The 18,091-nt window shown below is 38.0% G+C and overlaps 1 protein-coding gene across 1 annotated transcript; it reads right to left on the reverse strand.

Annotated features, from left to right (window-relative positions):
- Positions 1-200: 200 nt before the first annotated feature.
- On the reverse strand, positions 201-15,443 carry gng13b (guanine nucleotide binding protein (G protein), gamma 13b). The gene is made up of 3 exons (XM_053648367.1): positions 13,057-15,443; positions 7,253-7,380; positions 201-2,856 (listed from the first exon to the last, which is right to left on the reverse strand). Exons 2-3 carry the CDS (start codon positions 7,348-7,350, stop codon positions 2,751-2,753), a joined length of 204 nt encoding a protein of 67 aa, XP_053504342.1. The 5' UTR covers positions 7,351-7,380; positions 13,057-15,443; the 3' UTR covers positions 201-2,750.
- Positions 15,444-18,091: the final 2,648 nt, after the last annotated feature.

Raw genomic sequence — 18,091 nt, forward strand, 5'->3', positions numbered from 1 at the left:
TTTATTTAGGACACAGGCACACACAGTGGGGGAAAAAAAAAAGTTGTGGCGAACTAACATTTAGCTAGATAGCGAACACTGTTTTGATCTAATACCCACACCATGGTTTGTGAGTCTCTGCTTTCCTGTGAGCTCATCATTTGCACACACACACACACACACACACACACACACACACACACACACACACACACATACACACACACTCATGAAAAAACAACAACACCAAAGCTGTCTAAAATTCCTCTACTTTATTCAAGATAAATGTTTTTTTTTTTTAAAACATTCAATAAAAAAATGCCATTACTTATTGCTTAGTCATTAACCTAGAACCCATGATCTTATGCATATTATCTAACTAACATGCTGCAGGTTTTTTTTTTAATCGATAAATATATAAAAACAGAACAAAATCAGAAGTCAAAAATTAACACACACCTTGCCTTGCCTTTGGAAAAAAAAATGTTTTGTTTGTGCATCAGAGCCAGTTCACCTAAAAAACACATTCATTCTTTTTAAGGAAAGCGTGACCAAGGCAGTATCAGATGGCGAAAACTGGCATTAATGTGTGTTATTTCTTCTTTTGCTCATCACACAGTCAGGTCCGAGAGTCTGAGTTTCCTACCAAGAGCTGTTTATATTTCACCACTTATTGAGGAAACTAAAAAAATATTGGGAAAAAAAATCTATATTACATATATAAGGAGTTTTAGTTATTGGACTGTTGGTCCTGATTTTTTTAGTCAGGTAAATTAAAACACAGATTGTCATGTCTACTTTGTGCACAGGCTAACGTTAGCTAAGCACCTTTCCTATTACTAGTGACATTAAAAACACTGGTATCTAGCCAGCTAGGTAATGAATAAGAATAGGAGGAACATTAGCTTGCTTCCTAAACCAAATAGATGTAATTTGTATTAACGTAAAATGACGACATTTAGCACATCTGTGTGGTGGTCAGGGAATAAAGATCGACCGATTTATTGGGCTTGTCGATTAAGCGGCACCAATAACCGATTGCTGGAACTATCAGTTATCAGACAAAAATCCACATCGATTGTTTTTGCGTCCATTGCAGGAGCGGCTGAGAAGGGTCCACTGTCATTATACAGTACGAGAGCGGCCTCCAGAGGCGAAATAAAAACTGACCAATTTTGTCATGTTATTTGAAGTGTTTTTTGATTCATTTTGGACGTCTCTATTTTTATTTGTTATTTGGCGTGTTACTTTTTGGTTCAGTCTGGATGTATATCTTTTGTTTGCTTTAATATTTATTACTAGTTAATATATATTAATATTTATATATTTATTTAATTTTAAAAAGTACAGTACATTTTCACAGTACAGTCAGTACGGTTTATTTTTGTAATAAAGTTCAGGAATATTTTACTTTGAGTGTTACGTTTTCATGTTTTCATATGAGTTGATTAATCAGTTATCGGTAAAGTCCGCTATCAGTCGACCTCTATCAGGGAAAACCCTTTATATAGTGATGTTTTGACATTTGTTGTGAGAAAAGTGCATTTAAAGATTCCATTCCACTGAAAGACACCAGTACACTGATTGTCTAAAAACAACTATTATTTATTGGTTTAATTTGCATTTAAATTTAACGTGTGATAAATAAAATATAAAAAAAAAGAATCAAAATGACCAAGAAAACTGTCTATCTTTACCCACCTTTATACAAAGAGGCTACGGTCTCTTTTGGAGTCGTGTTTGTTAAACTGGCCCGTATTTACCCAACATAATTTGCAAAAAGCTTAGGCAAGATTAGAATGTTAATAAATCATTTCTACATAATTTTCATGAAATATCTTTATGCCTTCTTATGCGTTCTTAGTAGATGCGTGGAAATACGTTACAGGAAGAAGCCCCCAATTTTTTGGTCGTTTTTCGCCAGAATTGTTTGTCAGTCATAGCAACATTTGATGGGTTTGTAAAAACAGATCATATAAATGAAATATCAAATGAAGATTTCTTAGCAGCCAAACACTGGATTCATCGCAGTGTTAAATAATAGAGTGTAGAAATAAATAAATGGATTCTGTTACACTAAGCTTCAACTACGGAGAACATAATAATCAGTTCATCAGTGAAGAGAAAGAAAAAAAAAAAACTGTTCTCGGTAGTGTAACTCGGAACCTCAGACCTAAATATTAAAATATCAAGTCCTTCAGAGCTGCAACAGTTAATTAAAAAAAAAAACATAAATAAATAAATAGATCATAAATTAATTAATCATAAAGACTCAGCAAAACGGTAGTGAATGTGAACATGTTTCTGTGGTTTCTGTCTAAACGGTGCACTGTCATGATGAACAAATTAACACGCTGCAGAGGAAAAGAGACAAAGTGTCCAGATTTATACATTTCAGGTTGGTAAATCTTCTCTCGTCTATTTGCAGGCATTAATCTGTCACTTATGGTCTGGCAGTGAGACACTAAAACTTGAGTTAAAAAAAAAAAGCGCAAGCAAACTAATATGTAACAGACTAAAATAACTAAGTGCATATAAATAGACTGCGTTCTTTTTCTATGAATATAATATTAATAGGGAGTTTTTAAATAACATATTGACCTTTATGAATATAATATAGTAATGCGTGGCATAGTTTCAGATCTTGCAAGTGACTGTACGGTGCTAATGCCTCGGTGTGTTTAAGTGTGTGTGCGTGTGTGTGTGTGTGTGTGTGTGTGTGTGTGTGCGTGTGTGGACATTCAGATCTGTGCTGTTCCGTTGTTTCCATCCTAAATGATCACACACTTGCCCTTTTCCACCCATGGGTTATTCTTCATCAGCTCAGGGTTGAGAAATGGGTCGGTGGGTACACCATCCTCAATCCACTTCACCAAGCTGGAACAGGAAGAGGAAGTGAGCATCAGATAGACAGACAGATTGAAAGGTAAACAGATAGATAGATTAGAGGAGTAAGGAATTGCTGTTTGTATTAGAACGTCGGTCATTTTAAGGCTCCGCCCCAAACACTGGAATACATAGAATCTGTTTTAATGTGATGCATGAAAGTGATCATTTTCTGTGATTATAATACAGTGCTATTCTGTGTATTCCCCATCGAATGCACGGTAAAAGTTATAAACAGTGAACACAAATGCTGCAACAACACAAGATGCAGTGTGGCCTGTGAAAACTCATCAGATGTTGCTGCGGTCCCTGAAAGTCCTGAAAATATCCAAAAAGAATCAAAAATGGGGTTTTGACTACCACATTCTGACTACAAATTTGAGATTTCTGCCAATAAATACAGAAAACATTCAGAATATATTTATCCAAAATGACAGACATGGTTTTTATTTGGGCTGCTAAATATAACTAACTTTACCTTGCAGAGTTCACGGCAGGTAAGGAGCCAGTTTAACAAACGCAGCGGTAAATGAGTTCATTCTGCCTAAAGATGGCTAAAACATTGCTTGCTTAGTGTGCTTTTCTCACAAATTGATCTCAAGTTTTTGAATCCCAAAACAGAAACAGACACAAAACAGACATACACCTAATTAATTCAGTTTGTAATCAAATACCAGCTGTCAAAATATCTGTGATGTTCCTGTTCCATCACATCATCATCAGCGGACAGTGGAACAACACAGAACTTACACTCTTTGGCCGAAAGTATGTGGACACCTGACCATCACCAACTTGTTGATACTTGTTCAACTTTCCGTTTCAAAACAATGGGCATTAATATGGAGTCGGTCTCCTATGTTCTTGATTTTGGAATGTGGCTATAGGGATTTTATGCCCATTTAGCCACAAGAATATTACTGATGTTGGGAGAGAAGACCTGGCATGCAGTCAGTGTTCCAAGTGAACCCAAAGGTGTTCACTAGGGTTGAGATCCAGTGAAGAGGAATCTTAATTCGACACAACTAAAGATGTTCCAAACAATTGTGTTTCCAACTTTGTGGCAACAGTTTGGGGAAGACTTCTTTATTTTGTCTTCTGGGAAACATGTTAATATCTTATGTAGCTTCTAAAGGACAGTACTATATGACAAAAAAAGGTCTTTAAACAGATCGTCCTGTTCAAAAGTTTACACCCCCTGGCTCTTAATGTATCGTGTTGCCTTCTTGAGCATCAGTGAATGTTTGCACCTTTTGTAATAGTTGTGTACGAGTCCCTCAGTTATCCTCAGTGTGAAAAGATGGATCTCAACATCATATAGTCACTGATGGAAAGGGGACAAATATGCAGAAGATGCTGGAAAAACAAATAACGTGAAGGACCTGGAGGATTTTTCTGAAGAAAAATCAGCAGCTTAACTGCTCAGGACAAATAAGGAACTCATGAACAACTATCACAAAACATAAACACAGTCGTTGATCACCCAGGTAACAACAGACTGAAGATTGGAAAAACATGCCTAGTCTTTTTCCAATCTTTCAACTCTCCAGGTTTGGTGAGTCTGTGCCCACTGTAGCCTCAGATTCCTGTTCTTGGCTGACAGGAGTGGAACAGGAGTTGTTGTAGCCCATCCACCTCAAGATTTAGCATGTTGTGCATTCTAAGATGCTTTTCTGCTCGCCACGGTTGTAAAGAGTGGTTATTTGAGTTACTCTAGCCTTCCTGTCAGCTCAAACCAGTCTAGGCATTTTCCTCAGACCTTTCTCAACAACAAGGCTTTTTTTCCACACACAGAACTCACTGGACGATTTTTGTTTTTCGCACCATTCTCTTTAAACCCTAGAGATTGTTGTGTGTGAAAATCATCAGCATCAGCAGTTTCCTGAATACTCAAACAAGCTTGTCTGTCTTTATCTGACTGTGCCGAATTTATATTGTGGGATATTTCATATGCTATCTGCTAATTAGCTAAATGTGTTCAAGTAATACAAAAAGTAAAATTGTTATAATGAATCCTAATAAGAATTCCTCTATAAAACTCTGGCACTTGGGACACAGTGTGCTAAATCATGCTAAACTCAAACTGCCGCTGATCATCTGAGGAGTTTTGCAGAGATAAAAATGACAGACGTCCAACATGTTGCGTGTGGGAGTTTCACACTGATTCATAATTTTGATATTTCTGAGCTAAGATCTTGGATGCAGACTGAAATAGTGATGGAAAAGAAGCTCCTCAGAATCTGATGATTGTTGTTTTGTTTTTTAAAATAAGTACAAATATACCACTCTTTGAAAAATTTACTACAGTTTACCATGGTTTTTACTATGGCACTTTTTATCGTAACCATGACACTACCATGGTTTTTACTATAGTACTTCATGGTAACTATGTTTATTTCATACACTTTATGACCAAAAGATTGTGGACACATGACCACTACACCCATTTGTGCTTTTTGAGCATCCCATTCCAGTTGTAGTCCCTCCTTTGCTGTTCTAATAACCTCCAATCTTTTGGGAAGGCTTTCCACTAGATTTTGGAATGTAGCTATGGGGACTTTCCCAGTCAGCCACAAGAGCATTAGTGAAGTCAAGCAATGTTATTGGGCGAGGAGGTCTGGGGTGCAGTCTGTGTTCCAATTCATCCCAAAGGTGTTTAGTGGGATTAATGTCAGGCCACTCGAGTTTTCCCACTCCAACCTTGTCTTCATGGACCTGCATTTTGTGCACAGGGGCATTGGTATAATGGAACATGTTTGAGCCCCTTAGTTCCAGTGAAGGGAAATTGTAATGCTACAGCATACAAAGACATTCTATACAATCGTGTGCTTCCAAGTTTGTGACAACAGATTTGGGGAAGAACCACAGAAGAACCACACACTTTTGGCCACAGAGTGTATTTACCCATGATACTGCCCATGGTATTACTACAGTGCTTTATGATGACTATACTATAAGGACTTTGATATTATTTCATTATATATTGGATTGGTATTTAGCATGGATTTAGAACATCTTACATTTATTTTCTTATTGTCATATGCGCAAGGAAAACTTTGCGCTAGAAATGTCTATATGTTCAAAAAAGGGTGCTTTTCAATATTATACAAAATAAGAAAAAGAAGCAAGATGTTAAAAAGTGAGGACTACCAGACGTGCATGTTGAGATGAATGTACAATATAAAGTGCAGTAAGTGTGAATGTGCCAGGGAATTGTAGCAGGTATTTTAGCATGAATCAGCAGTTACAGAGTAATGAGATTAGAAGTGGTGAGAACTGGCTGCTGGCAGCTGATTAAGTGTAGGTAGTATTTAAATAAAAAGTTTGTTAATGTGTGTTTAAAACGGAGTGGCTCTTTACAGGCTGGGGGTAAAAAATGTCTGACTCAAATCTTATATCATTAACATTAAAGAATAGTGAAGATTTCATTACAACATTCACAGAGGATGATAAAGACAGGATGAGACAGGGTTTAGTTATTGGGTGAGAAACTACTAGAATATTTTTATTATATAAAATGGACTTAAAAATCCTTGTTAAATCCAGCGTGAAACACATCAAATTGAAACATTAGTGATGTGCTAAGCACTTCCAATACTAATTTGTTGGATAATGAGTATTTTCATGTATGTAGAAGTACTCAAATTCAAAAGTATATGACGCAATCGTGCTGAGTTACGGCAGGGACCAAGCTCGGCTAATTAGTGATCTACAAGATGATTAGAGCGATGTGTTGACGGTGGTATTATCATGAATGTTGAAGCTTTGGAACCTGATCTGTTTGAGCAGAGTGTACGGATAAGGAGGTGAGAGAGAGCTGGACAGACTACAGGGCTAAAGTGCTGCTGCATCTCTCTCATTAGGTAGAAATGAAACAGGAGCTAAATCCCATTGGCACCACTAAGGAAGTCAAATGGCATTGTGGGTAATGTAGGAAACCGTTAACCGAAGTGAAAATAGACCAGAATACACCGTGTCGATGGAAGACATTAAAACATATTCCTAATTCAACTCGGAATATCATTACAAAGTGAATCTTGGACGACATTAAAGATCACATTAATTGTAAATATTAATATGAAAGTCATTCAAGGTGGATTTTTATGTAGAAACACATACAGAAAAGCTGTACTCATGAAGGTGGTGCTAATGACTCGTGTATTAATCAGTGTGTGCTTGTTTCTTTTATATTTATATTATTTCAGTGCACTGTGAATTTCCATGTATACCTGTAAAGCTCTACTTACAGTAACTAAAACTATTGGTGTCTGCTTAATATTTTGACCATATAAAATGATCAGCTGATATTGTTACTTATCATCTGCATCTGCAAGGATGACAATGTTCATGTGGGTCAGGCCGTTATATAAATGATCGGTGTAATTCTTACTCTGTGACTGTCTTGGATGATTTCTCCCTTTTAAACGCCAGCTGGTACTTGAGGCTCTCTACCTCTTTCTTCAGCTGCGGCACATCCATTTCATCCATGGCTGTGGTTTCAGTTCAATCACACCAAACCTGGAAGGTTAAAATAAAAAAATAAAAAGGCTGAAAATTCCTAAAACAAACAACCAAAAAAAAAAAATCTCATGATTGCCTTGAGCTATTTTAGACGGATGATATGTGATCTAAATACAGCAAACTGCAATCTGGGATCCTGTTCCTCCCACACACTGATAAAGGAATGAGCCAGGACAGTGTTAAAGAGAAAGAGAGAGTGTCTGTGTGTATGTGTGTATGTGTGTGTGTGTGTGTGTGTGTGTTAAAAGCATCCATCATGCAGGTGTTCCATTGCTTTAAAAGCATTTTTCCTGCCGGTCAGTCAATGACGTCTCCGATCCAATTTCACTCAGTCTGTATTGTGCACTGAGTTCACTCCTGTTGTCCTACATGTTTTCAATTTTATAGCATTACAACTGCTACTGTAAAATTCCCAATCTGTCTTTTGTCCAAGTCCCTTCATGCTTTGGGATCCTCCTGAGGGCAGATGTTTATGCAGGCGGATGTAAAAGAAGGAAAAAAAAATATGGTGGGAAAGAGAAGCCACTATCTGTTTTCATCTTTTTTTGCTTCACCCCAGCCATTTTTAATGAACGGCTTTATTTTCCTTTTTTTCCAGACCTGAACGTCATTCCTGTAACAGACACTAGGATTTAGAACTGTGTCATGTTGCGCTGTATTGACTGGAACAGCATCCAAAGGAAAATTCTAAACAGATGCATAAATTGTAATTGTTTATTTTGCTTTTATATACTTGTGATATTGAAAGATGCTAATTAAAAGTATTAACTAATTGAGAGACAATTTTTTTTATTCATTCCTTTGGCACTCACTTTTATCCAGAGCACAGCTTTAGTAATATTTCTACTACTATTACTTATTATTATTATTATTATTATTATTATTATTATTATTAGATTGATGGGGTCCAAGCATGCTTCGCAAATACCATGGCCCCTAAAACCACAGTGGCCACTTCTTACCAAGTTACATAGAACACTAAAGAGACCACAGGTCAGGGGTTTTAAATCTTATCCACAAAGGGCCATTATGGCTGCAGGTTTCATTCTAACCAATCAGGAGCGACACCTGATTCCACTTGTTTAATCAGTTCATCTTGGGCTCCGATCAATGTCAAGTCTACCTCCTACTTGGATGGAATGAAAACCTGCCCTTTGTGGATATGATTGGAGACCCTTGCCATAGATGAACATACTGTTCAAGTTTCATGACAATAGCTACGTGCTAGCCCTGTGAATCCCAGTATTGATTGTTCCTGCAAAACAGTTATTTGAACTTTATTCTGCCGGGCGTGACGGATGATCACACACCAAACTTTGGAGATGTCCTCAGAATCTTATTCTGAATATGGCTTTCATATTTTATGGGGTGCAGGTATTAGATAAAAACTAAGCTCCACCCCACTAGGATTGATTGGAATATGGCAGGCATAGTGTTTACAAATCTCAATGGGGTTTTGATCATTATTGAGAATCAGTCTCTGCTTAGTGGTTTAATACCCACTTTGTGAAGATATGCCAAAGATCCTAGGACTAGTTCACAAAAGTATGTTTTAGTGGGTGGAACTAAATGGTGCAAAAGCAACTGTGTTCCTACTATGCTACAGAATCAGAGGAAAAAATAATTTATTCTTTAGATATTGGCCAAAACTTAAAATGCTGCACTATAGCGCCACCATCAGGATAATCAGGCTCATCTCTTGTGCCTGAGTAGTGGGAGGGACCACGGGATGACCTAGTCTAGTAGTAGAAGAATAAGAACAAAAAGAAGTATCCTAATGAAAACAAGAGGGGTCCAAGCCCTAATAATAATAATAATAATAATAATAATAATAATAATAATAGGTATGTCTCAAAGTCTCAATAGTGAGTTTTAAACGAATGACCTTCCAGTAGTCACTAGCACAGTGTATTTACTGTTTGCAGTACCATAGTTCAACTGTTCATTTTAAATCTGATTTTTAAAAATGATCATTCAGATTCATTGAACTATGTCTATCTTATAATTTTATGCAGATGCATTCAATTTTAGTTTCAAATCTGAATAGAAGAGAAGAAAAAAAAGCCATATTCACAATGTTAAACCTTTAAATTCATCAAACACTGGGTCTGTGATCTATAACGCCCTAAAATGACTCAATGTACCATTAGTGTCTTGTGTAACAGAACAGGACGCAGTCTGGCTTTTGCCTAAAGCCAAAGCACAGATGAGTGAACACACTGAGATCGATTCTCAAAAACACAGTGTACTGTGAGTCAGTCTCGCATTGACGCTGATCAGTTATAGGGCCAACACACAGCCAAATAAAAATAGCTGTGTGCCGATACGGAACTCCCACTCTGCAATAATTGCCAAGTAATCACAATTTTGGTTATATTATTAATACTTTCATTTAAATAAATGACTACACTCAGCAGCCATTTTAATAAGAACGCCTATACACCTCCACATTCATGCAGTTCTACAATCAGCCAATCATGTGGCAGCAGTGCAATGCATAAAATCATACAGACCCACGTCAAGAGCTTCAATTAATGTTCATACCAAATAGCAGATTGAGGGAAATGTGATCTCTGTGAATTTGACTGTCGCATGTCTGTTGGTGCCAGATGGGTTGGTCTGAGTATTTCTGAAACTGCTGATCTCCTGGGATTTTTAATGTGCAACAGTCTCTAGAGTTTATACACAGAATAGTGTGAGGGGAAAAAAAACATCCAGTGAGCAACTATGTCGATGAGAGAGGTCAGAGAAGAATAGCCAGACTGGTTTGATCTGACAGGAAGGCTATGGTAACTCAAATAACCACTCTTTCAACTGTGAAGAGCAGAAAAGCAGCTCAGAACGCACAACTTTGATGTGGATGGGCTACAACAGCAATAGAAGACTTCCTGTCAGACAAGAACAGGAATCTGAGGATACAGCGGGTACAGGCTCGCCAAAACTAGGCAGTTGAAGATTGGAAAATGGCCAGGCGATATTCTGTGTAATCTCTAGAGACTATTGTGTGTGAAAATCCCAGGAGATCAACAGTCCCTGAAATACTCAAACCAGCCCTTCTGGCACCAACAACCATGCGATGGTTAAAGTCACCGAGATCACATTTTTTCTCATTCTGATGTTTGATGTGAACGTTACTGAAGCTGAAGCTCTTGACCTGTATATACATGATTTTCTTTTGCATTGCATGAATGAGGAAGGGTTCAGGTGTTCCTTTTAAAGGCGGCGAACGAATATACTGTGTCATTGGGAAGCATTTTCTTCAAAAAGCAACCTTTTTCATAACCAGTCTCATTTGGGATGTCCTGCCTCCAAATATGTCCATAATAAAGACACTTTTAAGACAGTCATAATTATGCTGTTTTCCAAAAGGCACAGAACTGCTTATCTCCTCCCAAATAGAATGCAGGAGTAGCAAGGATATTTATAGGCATACCCAACTGCAATTTTGTGCTTTATAAAAAAATTAAAATAACGGTGTGTTAAAAGCGAGAAATCTGCCCTGGTGAGAAGACATTAAAGTAAATATATTAAGTAAAAAAAAATAAATAAATAAAAAAAGGTGCCAGTGGCTTAATAGGCAGATTGTGTTAGCTCGGAGTCATGTTTAAGTGAAAGTGTAGTAAGCCCCACCACTTCTCTATTTCCATTGGTTGCTGTGTCTAGGTAATCATGCTTCTTCTGATTGGTTGAATCTTAGTCAGCTAGTTTTAAAGCTCACTAACCCTGTAACAGGCACTAACACAGAGGACACTCTACACCAGCACTACTTTCTATCCCAGTACATGTTGTCTGGAACGAAGTGGCAGAAATACTGAGTGTTTTCTGGCCCTAAAAAGGGAATACGGATCGTCGCCTCACAATCACAGATAGTAGGTGGTCTGACCAAGTGTGTGCATCTTATGCATCGGCAGTCTCAGCAGATACACAGAGTGTTCGCTTGCCACACAGATGCACTGAAAAACGTCTAAACACGCACTGGGAATTTTCACCACCACATTCCCACTTTTTCACCATTGAACCCAGCGACATGATTGAGAGAGAGACAGAGACAGAGAGACAGACAGAGGCTGAACCTCATTGAAACGACTCTTTTGGGAAAATAACAGATCGTCCTTAGTGATGGTGACAGCAGCACTCGCTATCTAACAACATGTTGCCACCAGAGATCTTCAATCCATCCCCTCCACGCCTTACTTTATACTGTAATATTATTATTATTATTATTATTATTATTATTTATTATTATTTCTTTTCTTATTCTCATTTTATCAAAATGCATTTCCAATGCTTTGGCAATAATGTACTATTCACACTCGTGCCAAAAAAGCTATGACTGAAAGAATAAGACGAAGAAGACACACTGTCTGTCCATGTATCTGCACAAGGGAGATGAACATTAGTAACGCAGTGGCAAAGGAACCACAGAGAACATGTGAATGAAACACACACACACATATATATATACACACACACACACACACACACACACACACACACACACATATATATATATGTATGTATGTATGTATGTATGTATGTATCCCCCTTAAAATGTATAGATTAACGTCCAGCTCTGTGACTGACCATCATAAATCCTGATGCATGCTTGACCTTTTTTTTAACACCATTGTACGTATTAAAGCAAACACATCATTTTTCAAAAAAAATAAAATTAGAATTAAATCTTCAATCTGAACGTTTATATTTAATGTTAATTGAACTGAGAATGAACGGGGAGTGCACAGTATATACCACACTGCTGAATTAACACATCTGAGCCGCATTTATAAAACTTCAGATGTGCACAAATTAAACACTGTAAAAGTTACATGTTAACTCAGCACTCTAAGTGTTAATTCAGCACTGTGAACCTTCAAAAAACCTTCAGTCAACGCATTTATATATATATATATATATATATATAATTTTTTTTAAAAGATATATATTTAAGTGACATAAATCCTAACACAGGGCATGCAGCACAATTCTGTGCACGCCATCCAGATGTTACGTGAACCTGTACTACTTTCATTTACTGTGTGATTGACACAAAGCTTTCTTAGCTGTGCAGGACCAGGACTTAGACTTACATTAATGGTTATATGATCAGAAGACAGCAATAACCACTGAGCAATTTTGAGGAGTAATGAACAGTAATACTAATATTAATACTGGAAGTAATAGTATACAATCACGCTGGCCTGTACACATGATCATAAATTGCACTCACACATACAGTAAATGCATTTATATATATATATATATATATATATATATATATATATATATATATATATATATACACACACACATATATATATAAAATATTGTTTGTTTGTGTGTGTGTGTGTGTGTGTGTGTGTGTGTGTGTGTGTGTGTGTGTGTGTGTGCATAGGACTACCGGAAGACTCTGCAGTTATTATGTCAGCAAAGCAAATAGTCAAATAATCAGATCTATCCGAGATCCGCATGAAAAATCCCAAGTTTTACATAACACTGTCGTTTCCATGTGCAGTGATCAGGATGCTGAGGAAATGTATTAAAAGGCAATAAACTCACCCGCATTGTGCGGTAAAGTCATGAGTCATATCTAAATATACCACAGAGCTGTAAAATAACAACACTGCCCCGAGGACCATAGCTGATATTTTGCGTTTCTAGGCTAGATCTTACCTTTGGCTGAAAGTGTGGCTGCTGTTTTCAGTAAAGGACGCGAGGTAGATGTAAATCCAAGTGCACACAATTGTAATGCTCCAAAATCCTGTAGATCCTTTAAGACACTAAAAGCGCAGAATAAAGGGGAGCAGGATGCAGTCTGGACTCGCTAATCCCCAGTGATGTGGAGCTGCAGGAGAGCAGAAAGGATGCTGGAAGTGGAGATGAGCACAGAGAGAAAAAGAGCTTACAGACCGCTGAATCGATTCATTGAATCGGTTCCTTTTTTGAACGACTCTTTTAAATGATCCGGTTTGCAACACGGAATAATCTGTGTTGTTGTTGTTTAGTTAGTTAGTTTGTTTGTTTGTTGGTTTTTTTTTTACAGCCGAACGCTAATTAAATTAAATCCTCTTTTCCTGCTGTGTATTTTTGTCAGTTTATATCTAAACGGGGCTGAATCATTTGAGCCTTTTGACTGAAAGTCTTCAGTCTTTGCTAAACAAACAAACAAACAAAACCACAAGCTCACGTGACCACGCATACATTTTTTTATAAGTTACATTTTAAAAATATAATAATAATGTTTTTTTGTATCTGGGGTTTGAATATTTCGGAGTTTTTATGGATATGATAAGTTGTCTTGCAGTAGTGTTAGCATGCTAGCTATGTCATTTTTCCCTCTCACCGCTGCTGGAAAAAAAAACAGAAACCATCAGAATTTATAATGATTTTCACTAAAAAAAAAAAAAAAACAACATTACAAACCATCAGCTGTTAACCATTAAAACCATTTCCACTACCATTTATTGGTCCTTAATGGTATCCATTAGACATAACATGCCACCAATAGAAGGCAACAAATTTCCAGTAGAGATCTACAGGGACCATTACAATTTCCATTAATGTCAATAAAATTCCCATTATAACAATTAAAACCATAAAAAATACTATGAGGGTTTCTATTCTATTCAGATGGGGTCATGTGCCGTGTACTGAAAAAGTGTGCTGACCAACTAGCAGATGTAGTTACCAGTATATTCAACCTCTCGTTGCAGCAAGCTCCTATCTCTCAAATCCAGGACCATCGTCAGCAGTGCAATGCGGGAATGCCTACCACCCAGTTGCCCTGACTGCAATAATCATGAAGTGCTTTGAGAGACTGATAGCACATCTTGCACACATCAGAATCTTCCCCCTTGATCTCGACCAACAGCAGTTTGCATACAGAGCAAACATATCAACGTAGGATGCGGCCTCTATTGCACTTCACATAGCCCTTTTGTACCTGGACAACAAAACACATATGTGAGGATAGTGTTTGTTGATTTCAGCTCTGCTTTTAATAGCATAGTCCCCCACAAACTAGTCAACAAACTCTGCAAGCTTGGCCACTTTGCTCATGGATTATGGACTTCATAACCAACAGACCCCTGAACACCCTCATCCTGAACACAGGCATGCCACAAGGGTGCATTCTCAGCTCTAATGTATTCTCCCTGTTTACAAACAACTTCACATCAAAACACTCCCCTAACACAATAGTCAAGTTTGCAGTTGACACCACTGTTGTGGGTTTGATTTCAATAAGAATCTAACGGCCTACAGGGAGGAGGGGCAAAACCTAGTCAAGTGGTGCTCAGAGAACAACCCAGTCCTCAACACCACTAAAACCAAAGAGATCGTAGTAGACTTCCGGACAACCAAGACATCCACACACTCTGCCCTCCACATACTGTACATGGAGACAAGCTGGAAAGAGTGTAAAGCTTTAAGTTCCTGGGTGTCCACATCACAGAAGATCTGACTAACACCTCTTACCTAATGAAAAGAGCCAAGCAGAGATGTTCTTTTGAGGAAACTCAAAGGCCCGGGTACCTCCACCTCTCTTGACAAACTTTTACTGCAGCACCATAGAGAGTATGCGCAATGGTGTGGTATGCTATCTACACTGCTGCAAACCGGAGAGACCTACACTGAGGGATGAAAGAGGCTCAGCGTGTCATTGGGACCGAGCTCCCTTGCCTAGACTCCATCTAGAGCAGCCAACTACTAAGGAAAGCTTGCAGCATTGTTGGGAAACCGGAGCCATCCAGGTCACCACTTGTTTGTTCCTCTACTGTCCGGCAAGCAGTACAGGCCAATCTACGCATGGACTAACAGGCTACAGAACAGCTTCATTCCAAGAGCTGTTACCTCCCTCTCCTGCATCCAGTCCCCCAATGGCTGCTAAACACACACACACACACACACACACACACACACACACACACACACACACACACACACACACACACACAGACTCTCAAAGCTGAATGCTAATTGCTGCTAATGCCAGACAGCACCTTACAAACAGTGCAAGACAGACTGATCTGAACCAGCACAACACAAATCACTAAATCAGTGCAACAACTATATGCTGCTTATGTTGGATAGAACCTTACAAGAGTGCAATTCATACTGAACCAAATCAGTGCAAGAACACAGTCCTGACAATACAGATTTGTGCATGATCTCTCACCTGAATCCACATAGTGTTTCAATTTTTATATTTTATGTCTATATTTTATATACTGAAGTGCCTTATTCTTATTTTTTTATATACAGTGTCTTATAATTTATGTTCTCCCATTCTCTACACCAGTCATTTTAGACCACCTTGTTTATTGTCTTGTATAATTATATCATATGGTTATAGGTCATATGGTTATGGTTATATCATAACTTAACATAAGTTATTTTAACTTAACATAAGTTTCTGTCCATAACTGAGTTGAAAGCTACTTTAGGAGTGTTGCCAAATGAAATTTTGTTGTACATGTTACAATGACAATAAATACTTTTCTTCTACTAATACTACTACTACTTCTTCTTTCCCATGGTACTAAACAGAACAGTGATAATTGTATGTTTAAATATATTAATCATTAAAATTTGTGATCAAAAGTGTTCAACAACAACAAAAAATCGATTCTGCTTATTCCCCCCGCAACAGTGCTTCTTGGCCACACAGTTTGAATACCACTGAATACCACTATGTATTATATTCTGTATTATGTTGCCTCTGTAATGATGTCCACAAAGGAAGGAACAGGGGTGGAAGGGGTGGAAGGGGTGGAGAGGGTGGAGCAAGAGTGAAGGAGGGTTCAAACCTCAATCTGACCAGCCTTGCTATGTTTAGATTCTTCATATACACACAGTTCCCTAATTTTTTTTTCATCCTAGGTTTCACACACACTATTTCTGCCCTAATATGGTGAAATTCCTCTCCAGCATGAGCACTGTGCAGATTCACACACTCCACTAGGCCAACATTAGACCAATCAGAAATCAACCAAAATGATCCAAAACATCCATAACAAGCACAAATATTTAGTTTGTTGAATAAAAACTACATTAAGATCAGGTGAAACTATATATTTTTATTTCTTATTTTAAATCAGAGAAAAATCATGTGCACATTTGATGGACAAATGTTCCACAATCATCCGTGTCCCAAAAATCTTTGTACCCCAAGTGGCTCAAGGACTACAGGCCCATTGCCCTGATCTCATTGATTATGAAGATGTTTTTGAGAGACTGGTGTTGGCCCTTCTGAAGGACATGACAGAGGTCTGACCATTAGGGTCCATTAATGACTGCACCTTCAAGGACCTTTCTGTTAAACTCCTGAAGTATGCAGACAACACAACAGGCATCTGTCTCATCTGAGATGGTGAAAAGCTGGTCCTGTGGCACAGTCCCAACACTTTGGAGCTGAACACCGTCAAAATAATGGAACAAATGGTGGACTTTTGGAGGAACCCCCACCACTGCTCTCCCTTACCATACTGGACAAAACTGTGATGGCTGTGGAGTTTCTGGGAATCACGATCTCTCAGAATTCTAGTGGGGATCCAACACTGATTCTATTGCCAAAAATGCCCATTAACGGCTGTATTTCCTGTGACAGCTGAAAAATCCCAGTTTCTACCACAGGGGCTGTTGGACCAGTTCTACACAGCTATGTTCTCACCCCCTCAGTGTAGTTTTGCTCTGCTACCAGCAATGAGCTGAATAGAATGCAATGTATTATAAAGTCAGTTGAAAAGCTCATAGGAGGAAACCTGCTTGTCTCCACAACCAAAGCCAGGAAGCAAGCATAAAAAAAAACCCTCACACCCAGGCCATCAGTTCCTCCAGCAAGCACTTCAGATCAATGTGTGTGAAAGCCACCAAACACCGGTAAAGCTTCTTTTAACATGCAATCAGGCTCATGGATATTTAATAAACATGATGAGCTGCAAGGAAAATCACACGTTTATGTTAAGTGGTTGATGTAATATATTATTGTTTCTATAGTAACGGCTAAATCACAGTGACTTGTACGGCAGATGCTCACATAATGTAAGACTAATAATAAAAAAAAGTGCTATTATTTAACAAAGAACACCCTGGTAGTCAGTGAGAGTTCGGCGAGGGTTCCGTGAGATTTTCCGCTGAATTTCTATTTATTTTGCTGGAGTGCTTTTCAACTCTTCTTTTAGCAAACCAAATTACTTATTTAAAAACAAACACAATGTTTCCTTTGTCGTCAGGTCTGCTAATGGTCAAGGTCGGTTTGGCTTGAGTAGTCTCTGTTGTACAGGGTCAAAGAAAATTCACTACAGCAGATGCAATATATAAGTACACTTCATTATTTACTACACACAGGTGCACACATTCATTCATTACCCCATTCATTCTCCATGACTCCTCCTTCTGTAAGGAGAAGTTGATTTAACATTTATGGAAGGAGTCTCCAGTTTAGCACTTTGTAACAGTCTGTGGCATAAGAAGAATAAAACACATTGGTGTGGTAATAACTCGTGCTGGGCCGTTGATTATTTTCCTATAACAGCACACCTCATTGTGTTTTATTCCCTTACATAGTATTCACTTTTTTACATAGCAAATGTGTGTTATATTAGCAGTGTATTCTGTGTCCTTGTTTTTGTCATTTTGGGTGACATTTGTTATTGTCTATAATCACAATAGCTGCATTTACATGGACAACAATAATCCATTCTTAATC

The sequence above is a fragment of the Ictalurus furcatus genome, chromosome 2, assembly GCF_023375685.1.
Source record: "Ictalurus furcatus strain D&B chromosome 2, Billie_1.0, whole genome shotgun sequence".
NCBI lineage: Eukaryota > Metazoa > Chordata > Actinopteri > Siluriformes > Ictaluridae > Ictalurus > Ictalurus furcatus.